This window comes from Condylura cristata, unplaced genomic scaffold (genome assembly GCF_000260355.1).
Source record: "Condylura cristata isolate star-nosed mole 26May11 unplaced genomic scaffold, ConCri1.0 scaffold00021, whole genome shotgun sequence".
NCBI lineage: Eukaryota > Metazoa > Chordata > Mammalia > Eulipotyphla > Talpidae > Condylura > Condylura cristata.
The window spans coordinates 20,950,966-20,963,403 of NW_004567122.1; the positions used below are offsets into that span (position 1 = coordinate 20,950,966).

General features: G+C 38.3%; 1 protein-coding gene across 1 annotated transcript in view; it reads left to right on the forward strand.

Annotated features, from left to right (window-relative positions):
• The window catches only part of SLC12A2 (solute carrier family 12 (sodium/potassium/chloride transporter), member 2), a 108,631-nt gene that overhangs the window by 30,470 nt on the left and 65,723 nt on the right, over nt 1–12,438 (forward strand). Inside the window, exon 3 of the mRNA XM_004686680.2 lies at nt 2–551. Within this exon, the coding sequence (XP_004686737.2) occupies nt 2–551 (550 nt within the window). The remainder of the gene's footprint in view (nt 1; nt 552–12,438) is intronic.

Sequence of the window (12,438 nt, forward strand, 5' to 3'; positions counted from 1 at the left end):
CGGCCGGGGACGGGCTGGGCAGACCCCTGGGGCCCACCCCCAGCCAGAGCCGCTTCCAGGTGGACCTGGTTTCTGAGAACGCTGGGCGGGCGGCGGCGGCGGCAGCTGCGGCGGCGGCGGCTGGTGCCGGAGCGGGGGCCAAGGAGACCCCAGCGGAAGGGAAAGCTAGCGGCGAAAGCGGGCTGGCCAAGGGCAGTGAGGAAGCCAAGGGCCGTTTCCGCGTGAACTTCGTGGACCCGGCTGCATCCTCGTCCGCCGAGGAGAGTCTGTCCGATGCGGCGGTGGTCGCGGGCGACGGGCCCAACGTGAGCTTCCAGAACGGAGGGGACACAGTGCTGAGCGAGGGCAGCAGCCTGCACTCGGGCGGCGGCAGTGGCCACCACCAGCACCACTACTATGACACCCATACCAACACCTACTACCTGCGCACCTTCGGCCACAACACCATGGACGCTGTGCCCAGGATCGACCACTACCGGCACACAGTAGCTCAGCTGGGCGAGAAGCTGCTCCGGCCCAGTCTGGCAGAGCTCCACGACGAACTAGAAAAGGTGAGATCGCCTGACCCTCTCTCGCCGGCCCTCCCTCTTCCCCAACCCTTGGTTCGCGATGTGGCCGCAGGCTCTGCACAGGCGAGGTGGCGGGAATGGACGTGCCGGGCTCACTGGCATCTCAGGACTCAGCTGTCAAGGGTGGAACTGCAGAGGAATGTAACTTAATCTCTTAAAAGTTTGCAGTGGGTAAGGCTAGTTACGTGAGAGGCTGCATTTAACAACCTTCCCCATCCAGTGAACATACCTAGCATACTCTGCTCTCACACACGTTTACCTATTACCATACTTCCAAATGACAGTCGTGCTGTGGTCCTCAAGATGGGTACGTGCAGGAGCACTTCTCTCGGGCAAGAAAGGGGAGCACTTACCATCTGTGTCCTGTTGAAAGGTTGAATTATGTGATTTCTGGACACCCATTAGGGGTCCCAAGAGTAGGCATGTTAGTATTTGTAGGGGAAATCTTAACAGGGTGTGTTTTGTGGTCTATGAATTATTAAAACTCAATTCCTGCAATCTTTAATATGGAAAGGATTTTGGAAATCTTAAATCTTGGGTCAGGCTGTACCTGATAATGGCATAAATCCCTCTTTTATAATATGAACCTTTTGGTAAAGGACCATATAAGAAAATTGGGATGGAAGTGGGAATTGCAGTATCTTAAAAGAGAGAAAAAACAAGGAAATTTGTTTCTTCTCTGGAGGATGTCAGAAAACAGTTGGGCTTCTTAATAAGTAGTCATAGTTTGTGAATAGAAAGCCACTCCTATAAACTCTTCGTTTCTGTAATTTTATTTACTTGGGAGGGTATATAAGAATTTTATTGATAATTCAAAATCATTTTGAGATAACACCGTTTCTTTTAAGATTTGATTAATATTTAACTTTTATGATTCGGAATTCTGTAGTCTGCCTTTTATGTGTATAATTACTACATGGATGAAATTTTGTGACTGTAAAGACTTGCTACCTTACAGGGAGAAGTAATCATAGTGTGGAAAAGTTTATATACAGAAAGTATGTAATTTCTTTTTGATAAGATTACTAGATATCATACAATTGTTTCATACAAGACTGTGCTTGTCCCAGTGTTTGATAACGTAACACTCATAAAGTTTGAAGGAACTACAGAGATCCCGGCTCTTTCAGCTTATTGATTTTTTAATAGCCTCACAACATTTAACTTTAGCTAATACTATTGCTGTTACTCCTTTGTGTTATTTTGTCATATCAGAAGATAATGTTTAAAACATCTACTCATAGGCTGGTAGTTTCTCTCAATTTTGTTTCATTTTAAACTTAAAATCAGGCCTTCCCTGGTGGTGCAAGGGGTTAAAACAAGCACTGTGAAGCTATCCTTAGCCACTGCAGCACGAGTTCAATTCCTGGCCAGGGAGGACCTAGCCCCCTGGCCCTCACTCCATGCTCCTCTCAGCAGTGTGTTTCAGTACATCTGCCTGTTATGCTCCCCACTCTTTCTCTAATGAATCTTCTTACCCCCTGCACCTCTGACCTGTGCCCCAGTTCTTTTATGCATAAATAAATACTAAAAACTCAAAATCTTTGACATTTCACCAAATTGAGCAGTAAAACAATAATTGCTCCTAAGTTTTTGAAAGCTTTTTTAAATTGAATTTGGGACTTTTTATTTAAGTTAAAGCTAATCAATAATGAAAGCACTTGGAGTTCTCCAAAACTTCAGGGTTGGGGGTTTGATTTGACATTTTTATGGTTGGTTTACTGTGTCCAAAATAGAACACCTGTACTAGCTGTAGGTTAGTTGAAGTCAGTGACTGTTTCAATTTACTCTTTCAAAACCTTCCTTAGGAAAAGTTGCACATAAAAGCCTATATTGCATACAAAACAATGGTTAGTACAATTATTTTAATCTCATATTAGCCCTACAGAAACTCAGTTGTCAAACTCTGGGACTTTAATTTTAGATCCCTTAATTCCTGTATTAGGTGAATGGAGTATGTAAAATGTTAGGTTCAGAGTTTCATTTTGTAACAGATAGTGTAATGAGTTCTTTATAGTTCTGTTATTCAGGTCCTTAATGGCCAAAGGAAAAAAGGTGATTAGGGCCTCCTTGGTGGTGCAGTGGGTTAAGCCACAGCACTAAGAAGCTATCCACAGTCACTGCAGCATGATCTCTGATGGAGGAGGTAACCCACATGACTCAGCAGACCTGTGTCTCCTCTCAGCAGTGTATTTCAGTAGATCTGCCTGTTCTGCTCCCCATTCTGTTTCTGGTGAATCCTTTCCCCTCCTCCACACCTCTGGCCTGTACCTCAGCTCTTGTATGCATAAATAAATCTTTTTTTAAAAGAATACCACTTTGATTGTGGTATGAAGAATATCTAAGGGAGGAGGCTGGTGTTAGAAGCCTGTGGTATAGATTCAGTTAAGATGTCAATGACTAACATTGATACATTGAGATCGATGTCAGATAGTTGGGTATGTTTCAAAGGTAAAGTTGTTGCTGGTGATTTGGATAAGGGCAGTAAGAAGAAATTAATACCAGGGTTCCCCCTATTTAGAATAGAGATATAGGGAGACTGGAGAATACTATAGTAAGATCAGTTTTGTGAGATGTACTCAAGAGATAGGTTTCATTCTATACATTCATTAAGTTATGCAGTGGGGCAAACACAAAATTGTAAGTGGTTTGAAAAATAATAGAACTTAAGAAAACATGTTTTAGATTCTCCATTTCTGCTTCGGAGTAGAAGGATGTCCCTTGAGAGGAATAACTACCATGACTTCCAATGCTTTGTCTTAACATCAGATATGACAACCTCTGGCCAACCAACTGTAATCTCAATTTGTTACAGCTTTCGTTATATGCATGGGGGTTGCAGCTTTTTTAAAGTTTGCTGTGGCTAAACCAAGAAAGAAAGCATAAAGATTTCCAAGGAAATAAAGATACCATGAAAGATTTTGTGAAGTAGGGAAGACTGGTATCTTTCAGAAAGCAAAATGATCCGGAAATCTAAGGTATTTCTTTGGCTTGACCTCCAGGTGATTTCATCACTAGTTTATATTCCCAAACTGTAAAACCATGGATATTTGAGCTAAGGAATTTTTCTTTTTAATTTTAAATAAACACAGCTGGGGGGGGGATTTCAGTTTTCAGATAAATATATGGAAAGCAACAGTTTTTCCAAGCAGGATACCAAAGCTCTGTGTGTGTGTGTGTGTGTGTGTGTGTGTGTGTAGGTTTGGAGTGCAGGATACTGGTCTAGTAGGTTGGTTCATCAAAGTAAAAGCAGAGTAAGGGGTGGAAAGCAACACTGTTTTAGATACAGAAGTTGGAAAAAATACTATCAATAATTTCACATGTAAACATACAAATACTGTCATCAGCTAATGCCTTTGTTATTTCATTTTCACTGGAACCTGTGCTCATGCTGTCTTAAAACCATTATGAATAACTTGGAAATGATAGAGAACATGGGGATTTCTAATTAGAAGGAGGGGAAGTTTGAAAAGTGAAAACCATTCAGTGTATGTTGCTGCGTAAGCAACGTATTACATGTTTACAACATCCTTGGGTCCAGAGATTTCTTTGCTTTAAATTTTTCACTGTGTTTTTTCTGAGCATTCAAAAGTTAGGTGTTCATCTTGGTTAAGCATTCTAAAAAGTCTGTGACAGTTCTTTGTTGCATTAGTATGAATTAGTTCCTTCAACTCTGGTTTCTAACAGTAGTCATATTTGAGTCCTTTGGAACTTTTTTGCAGGTAGATGGCTGCATTGGTAGGGTGAGGTTGAGTTCAGATAGATGAAGATTTACAGGACCCATGAGAACCCTAGCCATCTGAGAACTGGAGAAAATGAGGGGAAGGGGAATGGTTAAAACAGATTCAGCTATGGTAAGGGATTTGGATGAGGATTGATGAGTTTGGGAAGAAGTTGGAAACTACATAGGGCACAAATAGACTGAAGACTCCAACAAGAGTTCAGACTGCCACTCCTTATGATTCTGCCTTTTTACCACCAAAAACATTGTCTAATAGAATATAACGTGAACCACAAATATAGCCAGAATTTTTCTATTAGTCACATTAAAACAGAAATACATAAAATTATTTTGAATATTATGTATCTAAAACTTTCACTGCAGATGTAATTATCACTAAAAAATTAATGAAATGCTTCACTTTTTTTTCAGTCTTTGAAAGCTGGCATATTTTTTTATACCTACCACTAGTGCATCTGTGCTCGTGAGCACATCAGTTTCCATGAACTCAGTAACAAATGTGACTTGTTAACTGTATTGGACTGTGGAGATATGTACTGTTTAGTTTGGTTTCTGAGGTAGTACAGTATTTTTCTCCTTAGATGTGTCTCCTTAGATGTGTTCAGTTCACTTAAACAAATTCAGTAGTCTTACATTTGAGGTACACCAAGGAATCTTGCTTTGAATTTATTCAGTTACACTCTCATAACCTTCCTTTCACAACTGTACCTAGTTGAGTGTATGATTGCTTATAACTCTGGTCATATTTACCTTTCACTCCTGAAGTCTCTGTGTTATGACTTCTACCATTTTGCCTGAACTGGGCCTTGTTCAAGTCACCAGCAGCCCCCATCCTTACCTAGTTCTAGGAAATCTTCCCCCAGCAATATTTGATACTCTTTCAAGTCATCTTTTTTTCTCTTCTACTTCAATAACACCACTCTCAATTTTTCCTCTCCATCTCTGCCTTCCTTTCAGAACAGTCTTCTGTAGTCTCCTTCATTTTTAACTTGCCCAGTCTCACATTTGATTCTGGCTTTTTTCCTCATTATTCTTCTCTCTCCCTATGCTGTATCATAATAGGCTAACTGGCTTCCAACATTTTGTCTTCTCTACCCACATGCCTTATATGAATTCTAGGCATCCAGTGCCTGCTGACATTGTTTTTTGCTTCATGTCTCAAAGGCGTCCCAGACTCAGAACTGAGGGTTTTCCACCTGTCATTCAAAAACAAAATAGTTGAGGCCCTTTTCACTATGTCTAAAGTCTCTCAATGTGAGTCTCAGTGCTCACATTGTATAGCTGAGAAATTTGAAAGAATTCTTGATACTCTCATATCCCCATATTTCATTCATTTCCAATATCTGTCACTTTCACCCTGTATATTCTTCTCATTTTAACTGCCACCACATTAGACCAGACTTCATGCCCCTCACCAGTAGCCTTCTAACTATCTTCGTGTATTCACTACTGTACCCAGAATGAACTGTTTAAAACAAAACTGATGCTATCATCCTTTGCCAGCCTAGCATTGTCTAGCTCTGGCTTACCTCTTCAGTGATTCATACTCAATAGTACAGTACTTGTCTTGGCCTCAGGGCTTTTGAACTTGATGCTGTTAGGTGTATACACTAGATACTGGGACACAATGGTAAACCACAGGCAATCCCTATTTATTTATGCATACAGAACTAGGGTACAGGCCAGAGGTGCAGGGAGTGAGAGAGCTCTCACCAGAGACAGAGTGGGGAGCAGAACAGGCAGACCAATGAAGTACACTGAGGGGAGCAGTGGGTGGGACAGGAGAAGTCTGCTGCGCGATGGGCCACCTCCCTGACCAGGGATCACACTTGAGCTGCAGTGACCACAAATAGCTTCATGGTAGTGCTATGCTTTAAATCTGTGACACCAGAGAGGGCTCCTATCCTTTTCTTCTGGACCAATGATTCTAACGTTTCTTAAAGAACCACCAGCAGAAAGTTTAAAGATTTCTTTCTTCCAAAGATTAGTTTTTAAAAACTTTCCTGGTTATTTTCAGAAAGTCAGTGTCCTAGACCACGTCAAAAGTCTAAGACTTTATATTCTCTGTGACAGCTTTACATAGGTTTTGTGTTTCCCTTTTTTCTGTGCTAATTCTAAACTTTGAAGTACTCTTACATAGACAAGTACTGTGTCAAAAGTCTGGCTTTGAACAGTTAAGATGTATATTGCATTAAGTTACCAGTTATTGAACACATCTGCCATATGTCTGGAGTTCTGCAGTCTACATACTATCCTTCCTGACCAAGTTATTTGCATAAACTTGGGCTAGTGGCAACTTAACCATGTCTCACAACCAGTAAATTGTAAATACTGCATTTAAACCTAGGCACATACGAGCTGTTAGAACAAGCTTATTAATAAGTGTTGTTAAATTATTAAAGGTAAATCAGACATGCAATACTAACCGGTGGATCTGAATCTTGATGAGTTCATATGGAATACTTGGTCTATAGAGAAGTTTGTCTTTTACAGAACCTAATACTTTAACACGTAAATAATTAGGCTTTACTATTTTAGAAACTACAGCTTATTTATGATACATATTCTCAGTCTTGATTTACCTATAAATTTGATTTGGCTTTTAGGCCAAGAGAAATTATTGTATTTATCACTTACTTCAATCCCAATTATTTGGCAGATTTGTTGCCCAGAAACAAACCTATTCCAGTAATTAAGCAAAGCAAAACTGTAACAGCAACAAGGCTTTTCATATAAAAAGGGTTCACCACACACCTCTACTTGGGGGACTCTGTTACACTTCAAACATAGTTATATCACATAAGGCTGTCAGGTTTCCAGAAGTAGGATAGATTAGAAGGGAAAGTGAACACTGACAAAGATGGATTCAGAGATAATCTTGTTGTAGACAGAAGATAAGAACTTCACGAAAAGCAGACAGAGTTCTCACATAATAAGAAGTCTAGAATAATAGCCCTTTACGGGTGGTGACAAGACTTTTGGTTATTTCAGTATCTTCATCTAACATAGAGTTGACGCACAGTAACTGTTTTAAATCTCAGTCAACAAAGTACATACACATTTTGCAGAATTTCAGTTTTAAGTCATCATATAGTGTTAAATTTTAGGAGGTTGAGAATTAATCCTTTTCAAAATCACACTTCAAAATTTTACTCCACATTACATATTATTTTATTTAAAATATTTAATTTATTGTGGAAAGTAAGTTTAGAAACCAGATTCTTAACAGTTTACATTTCAGTGTATATTTTAAAAACATAATTTATAGACTTCTCTTCCACTTACCATTAAATAATCATTAATGAGCAAGTAGGCATATTACCCATTGTAATCTTCTGTGTAAGTGAATATGTTAACTTGAAGTGCATATTCTCATTGTAGTTAAGTTCATTTCCATTTGTTATAATTCAGTTGTAATTGGGCCTGGTGTTTTTTCCACTTAATACTCATTCTTGCTAATCAGATATTTTTAGAATTTCTTTTTAATTCTTGTGTTGATTTTTTAGTTAAATATCTCTTTGCATTATTATTTTAGTGGTTCTGTTTAAAATGGAGATTTTCTTCAGCTAAAATATAGAAATCTTAAAAACAGAATCTTGTCAGTGTTAAGTCATAGCCAACACCTCACTGTTGTATTTTTTTTTTATTCATACGGAACTGGGGTACAGGCCAGAGATGCGAGGGTGAGAGGATTCACCAGAGACAGAGTGGGGAGCAGAACAGGCAGATGATCAAAAGTACACTGCTGAGGGGAGCAGCAGGCGGGTCAGGTGAGGTCTGCCACACCATGTGGATCTCCTCTGGGGCAGGCGGGGATCGAACTCATGCAGAAGTGGCTTAGGCTTCTTAGTGCTGTGCTTTAACCCGCTGTGCCACCAGGGAGGGCCTCACTGTTGTATTTTTTGTGTGTGTGTGACTTTAAAGCAAAAAAAGAAATTTCTACATTGTATTTTATACTTATATTTATTTACTTCATTTGTTCTTGCTAAATTTGTGTTGCCACCTACTACTCTTTCTGTGAATACTTATAATAAAGGTCAACTGACAGCAAAATTCAGTTTTTTAATCTGAAGATGTTTCAGTTTTGAAACAGTAGTTTTGCTCTTATAGAATTTTGGCTGATTAATAGGGTTTTCTTCTTTCATCTCTTTAGTATGTGCTCTTCTGTTATCTTGGGGCCAGTATTGTATGATAAGAAAATGGCTATTAATTACATCATTGCTTATCTGAATATGATCTGTTTTTCTCTGGTTCTTTACACCTTTGATTTTCAGCAATTAGGCTGTCGTAGAGATGTTTATATTAAAGAGTATCTCTTTGGGTTTCTTAACTTTCTTTTATCCTTAAGTTAATGCTTTTTCTTTCTTCCGACTTTTCCATTCTGCTGTTAAAGCTATCTAGTGAATTTTTCGTTGCAACTTTTGTTATTTTTAAATTCCGATTTTCAGGTTTGTTTTTTTTTAATATAAACTATTGACTGAGATTCCTTTTGGTGCTCATTGATGTCATTTATCTTTAAATTGGAACTTTTTTATAGCTATTTTGTAATCTTTGTCTCCTGAACCCATCCTCTGGGTCCACTTTCAAGTTGATTTCTAAAGCTTGTTTAACCCCCTCATTATGGTTTATATTTTCTTGTCTATATTAGTTATGTCTTTAGTTATATGTTTTATACATATATAGTTATATGTTTCATACATATATACATATGTGTGTGTATATATATATAATGTGTGTGTGTGTCACACACACATATACATTTTTTAAAAGATTTATTTATGCATATGAGAGTTAGGTTGTAGTCCAGAGATGGGGGGGCACGGGGGCAGGGTGGGGGGGCAGATTGAGGATTCACCAGAGAGAGCAGCAGAACAGGCTGTTGAAATAAACTGCTGAGGGGAGCAGTAAGCAAGACAGGAGAGGTCTAGTGCACCATAAAGGTTAGCTCTACACTGGCCAGATTAAATTCTATAGTGGCTGGAGATAGTTAGATAGCACTGTGTCTTTAAGTATTGTATGTCTTTAATCACTGCATCACCGGGGAGGCCCTCTTTAGTAATATTTTGGAATGAAAACAGCAATGTAGGTACTACATTTTAATGACTGTAGCTGTTGTTTTTATACTAAGGGATTCATTTGTCTTAACAGTAACTTCACTTGCCAAGGTTAAGAGGCATGCTAGACCCTCTTTAGTAATATTTTAGAATGAAAACAGCAATGTAGGTACTACATTTTAACGACTTTGGCTGTTGTTTTTATACTAAGGGATTCATTTGTCTTATCAGTTAATTCACTTGCCAAGGTTCAGAAGGTATGCTAGGTCCTCCCCACTAGGGCGGCTGATATTTCTATTCTGTTGTATGGTTTCTAGCTGCTACTTCTAATGTCTGACTCCTATTCCTGTGTAATTTAGTGCTTGGGTGGGTTTGGGGCTCATTCCATTTTTTCCTAGAAATTTCTACTTAATGTCTTATTCCCTTTCTGACTTTGGCCTGTCTTCTGGCATTTTAAGATAGCATGACTTCATTTTCAACCATTAAAGTTACACATAATTGGGGAATGCTCTAAGTTAAAGAGGCAGTAGACTCATGATCTCATGTAGTATAGCTTTGCTATCAAGAGGATTTCCTTTCTGGTCTTTGTCTGGTCTGTTTTTTTTTTTTTTTTTTTTCATTTACACTAGGTTCCTTACCACACATCTGTAGTTTAGGTGTCAGGGATTTAAATATTGGCTTTTGCACTTAATGCTTGTGTGATCTTTAGAAAAAAAGGACTTGACCTTCAACCCTCAGTTTCCTTCTACAGAAAATGGGGAAGGTGATCACTCATAGTTGGAAATACCACAAATCTTTGTGATTTGAATTTAAATGCCATCAGTTGGTTATTTTATAAACTGTAGCAAGTTATGAGGTATTTGAAACAATGCATAAGTTATGTATTCTGTAATAATAACTCAGTGTTGAATGGTCATAAAGAACATGATGGGGTTTGGTAGAGCACTGATTTCTTTAATTCTTTGACTACAATCAGCAGTTCTGATTTGGTTCATTGTAAAATCACATGGTCACACTAGCCACTTTTATCTGTGGTACTTGAGTTTTGAGTTTTGCATTAATGCCACTGGATATTAATAGAGCATTGTTAACCCAAACAGATTGGATTCCTGTTAAACAATACTTTGTTTTGAAAGAGTAGTCTGTATGGGGAGCATTACGCTGAATACACCAATCACCGACAGCACGGATAGGAAATGTTGATAGCTTTGGGATGATATAATTGGCTAGTACTTGATAAAAAAATTGTTAAAATAAACCCAGCCATGTTAGTATCTAAATTTGCATGTATAAGAATACATTTTTAGCTACTAATTTGGTTATGTTTCATACTTAACACTTTGGCTTACTGTATTATTAAACAGATGCAGTCAAAATAAATGACATGTATCTTTAAGCCATCTTCTGTAATAATTTTAGCTCAGATTTTTGTTCTTAGAATTTAAAGAATTATTTATGCATACAAGATCTGGGGTGTGGGCCAAAGGTACAGGAGTCAGGGAGGAGAGGATTCATCAGAGACAGAATGGGGGAGCAGAACAGGCAGACCTACTACAATACACTGCTAAGGGGAGCAGTGGGCAAGACATGAGAGGTCTGCTGGGCCATGTGGGTTAGTTCCTTGGCCAGGATCAAACTTGTGCTGCAGTGGCTAAGACTAGCTTCATAGTGCTGAGACTTAACCCCTAGTACCACCAGAGAGGGCCCCTGTTTTTAGAATTAAATAACATTTTTGGGTGTACTTTAACATTTTTGAAATGTAAATTTGGGTTTATTTAAATCAATAAGGTGCTTGTAAACTGAGCAGTTAATTCTTGTATTTTAACAGTGTCCTGAAATAGATTCTCCACCACTTGTCTATTAATAACAGTGATTTAATTTCTTTTGCTTCTATTTGTAGACCATGCAGTGTAACAATAATCTTAGCTAACCCTGCTGCAAAATGCATTTCAGTTGCCACTAAAGGATATAGCAGAGGGAGGAAGCATCCTTTATTAAGCATATTTTCAGTGCCAGAGAATTGGCAAAATGCTTATAGCAGTGAGACTTGATTCATCAGATCATGTTCTGTGTACCTTAGTGGCTTGCTGATGGAGTAAGTGATAAATCCTTTACCACCAAATAGAATGGCAATGCCATATTTGTATGTGAAGTTTCATGGTTTTGTTGTATTCTTGCAGGAACAATATTTAGTTCAGACTATCAAATTATAAGAAGTTATATAGTAGAATCTAGATTAATAATGTTTTGCAACATTTATTTTTATGTGTTGTTTTTTTTAAACTCATGACATGGGTACTTGCAATAATAAATTATATGTTGCTTATAGTAATAATCACCTCTGTTGCATATTGTTAATGTCAAGCAGTGCCCTAAGTACTTAACATTGTTTTAACTTAAGTATAGATGACATATAACATTTGTTTGAAGTACATAACATAATGAAAAAAAAGTTTTGTGATTGGAACTTTTAAGATTTACTCTCTTAAGGATTCTGAAACATATAATACAGCATTATTAACTTTATTACCAGGCTGTAGTTATACCCCATATGTATGACTTATTTATTTTATAACTATAAGTTTGTACCTTTTGATCACCTTCACTTATTTCACTCACTCTTCACTCACCGCCTCTGGCAAATCGCCAGTCCATTCTGTATCTCTATGAGCTTGATTTTTTTTCTTTGTTTTTATAGTTAGAATCCCATATAAATGAGATCTTGCAGTATTTCCCTTTCTCTGTGTGACATATTTCACTTAGCATCCATCCATTTTGTCACAAATGGCAAGATTCTTTTCTTTTTAAAAAAACATTTATTCATGCATACAGAACTGGGGTACAGGCTAGAGGTACAGGGCCAGTAAGAAGATTTAGCAGAGACAGTAGGGAGCAGAACAGGTAGATTGATGAAATACATTGCTGAGGGGAGCAGTGGGCGAGACAGGGGAGGTCTCCTGTGCCTTGTGGGTTAAATCCCTGCCCATGTATCTAACTTGCTGAAGCAGCTGCAGATAGCTTCGTGGTGCTATGCCACCAGCTAGGGCCTGCTCCTTTTCTTTTTTTTTTTTTT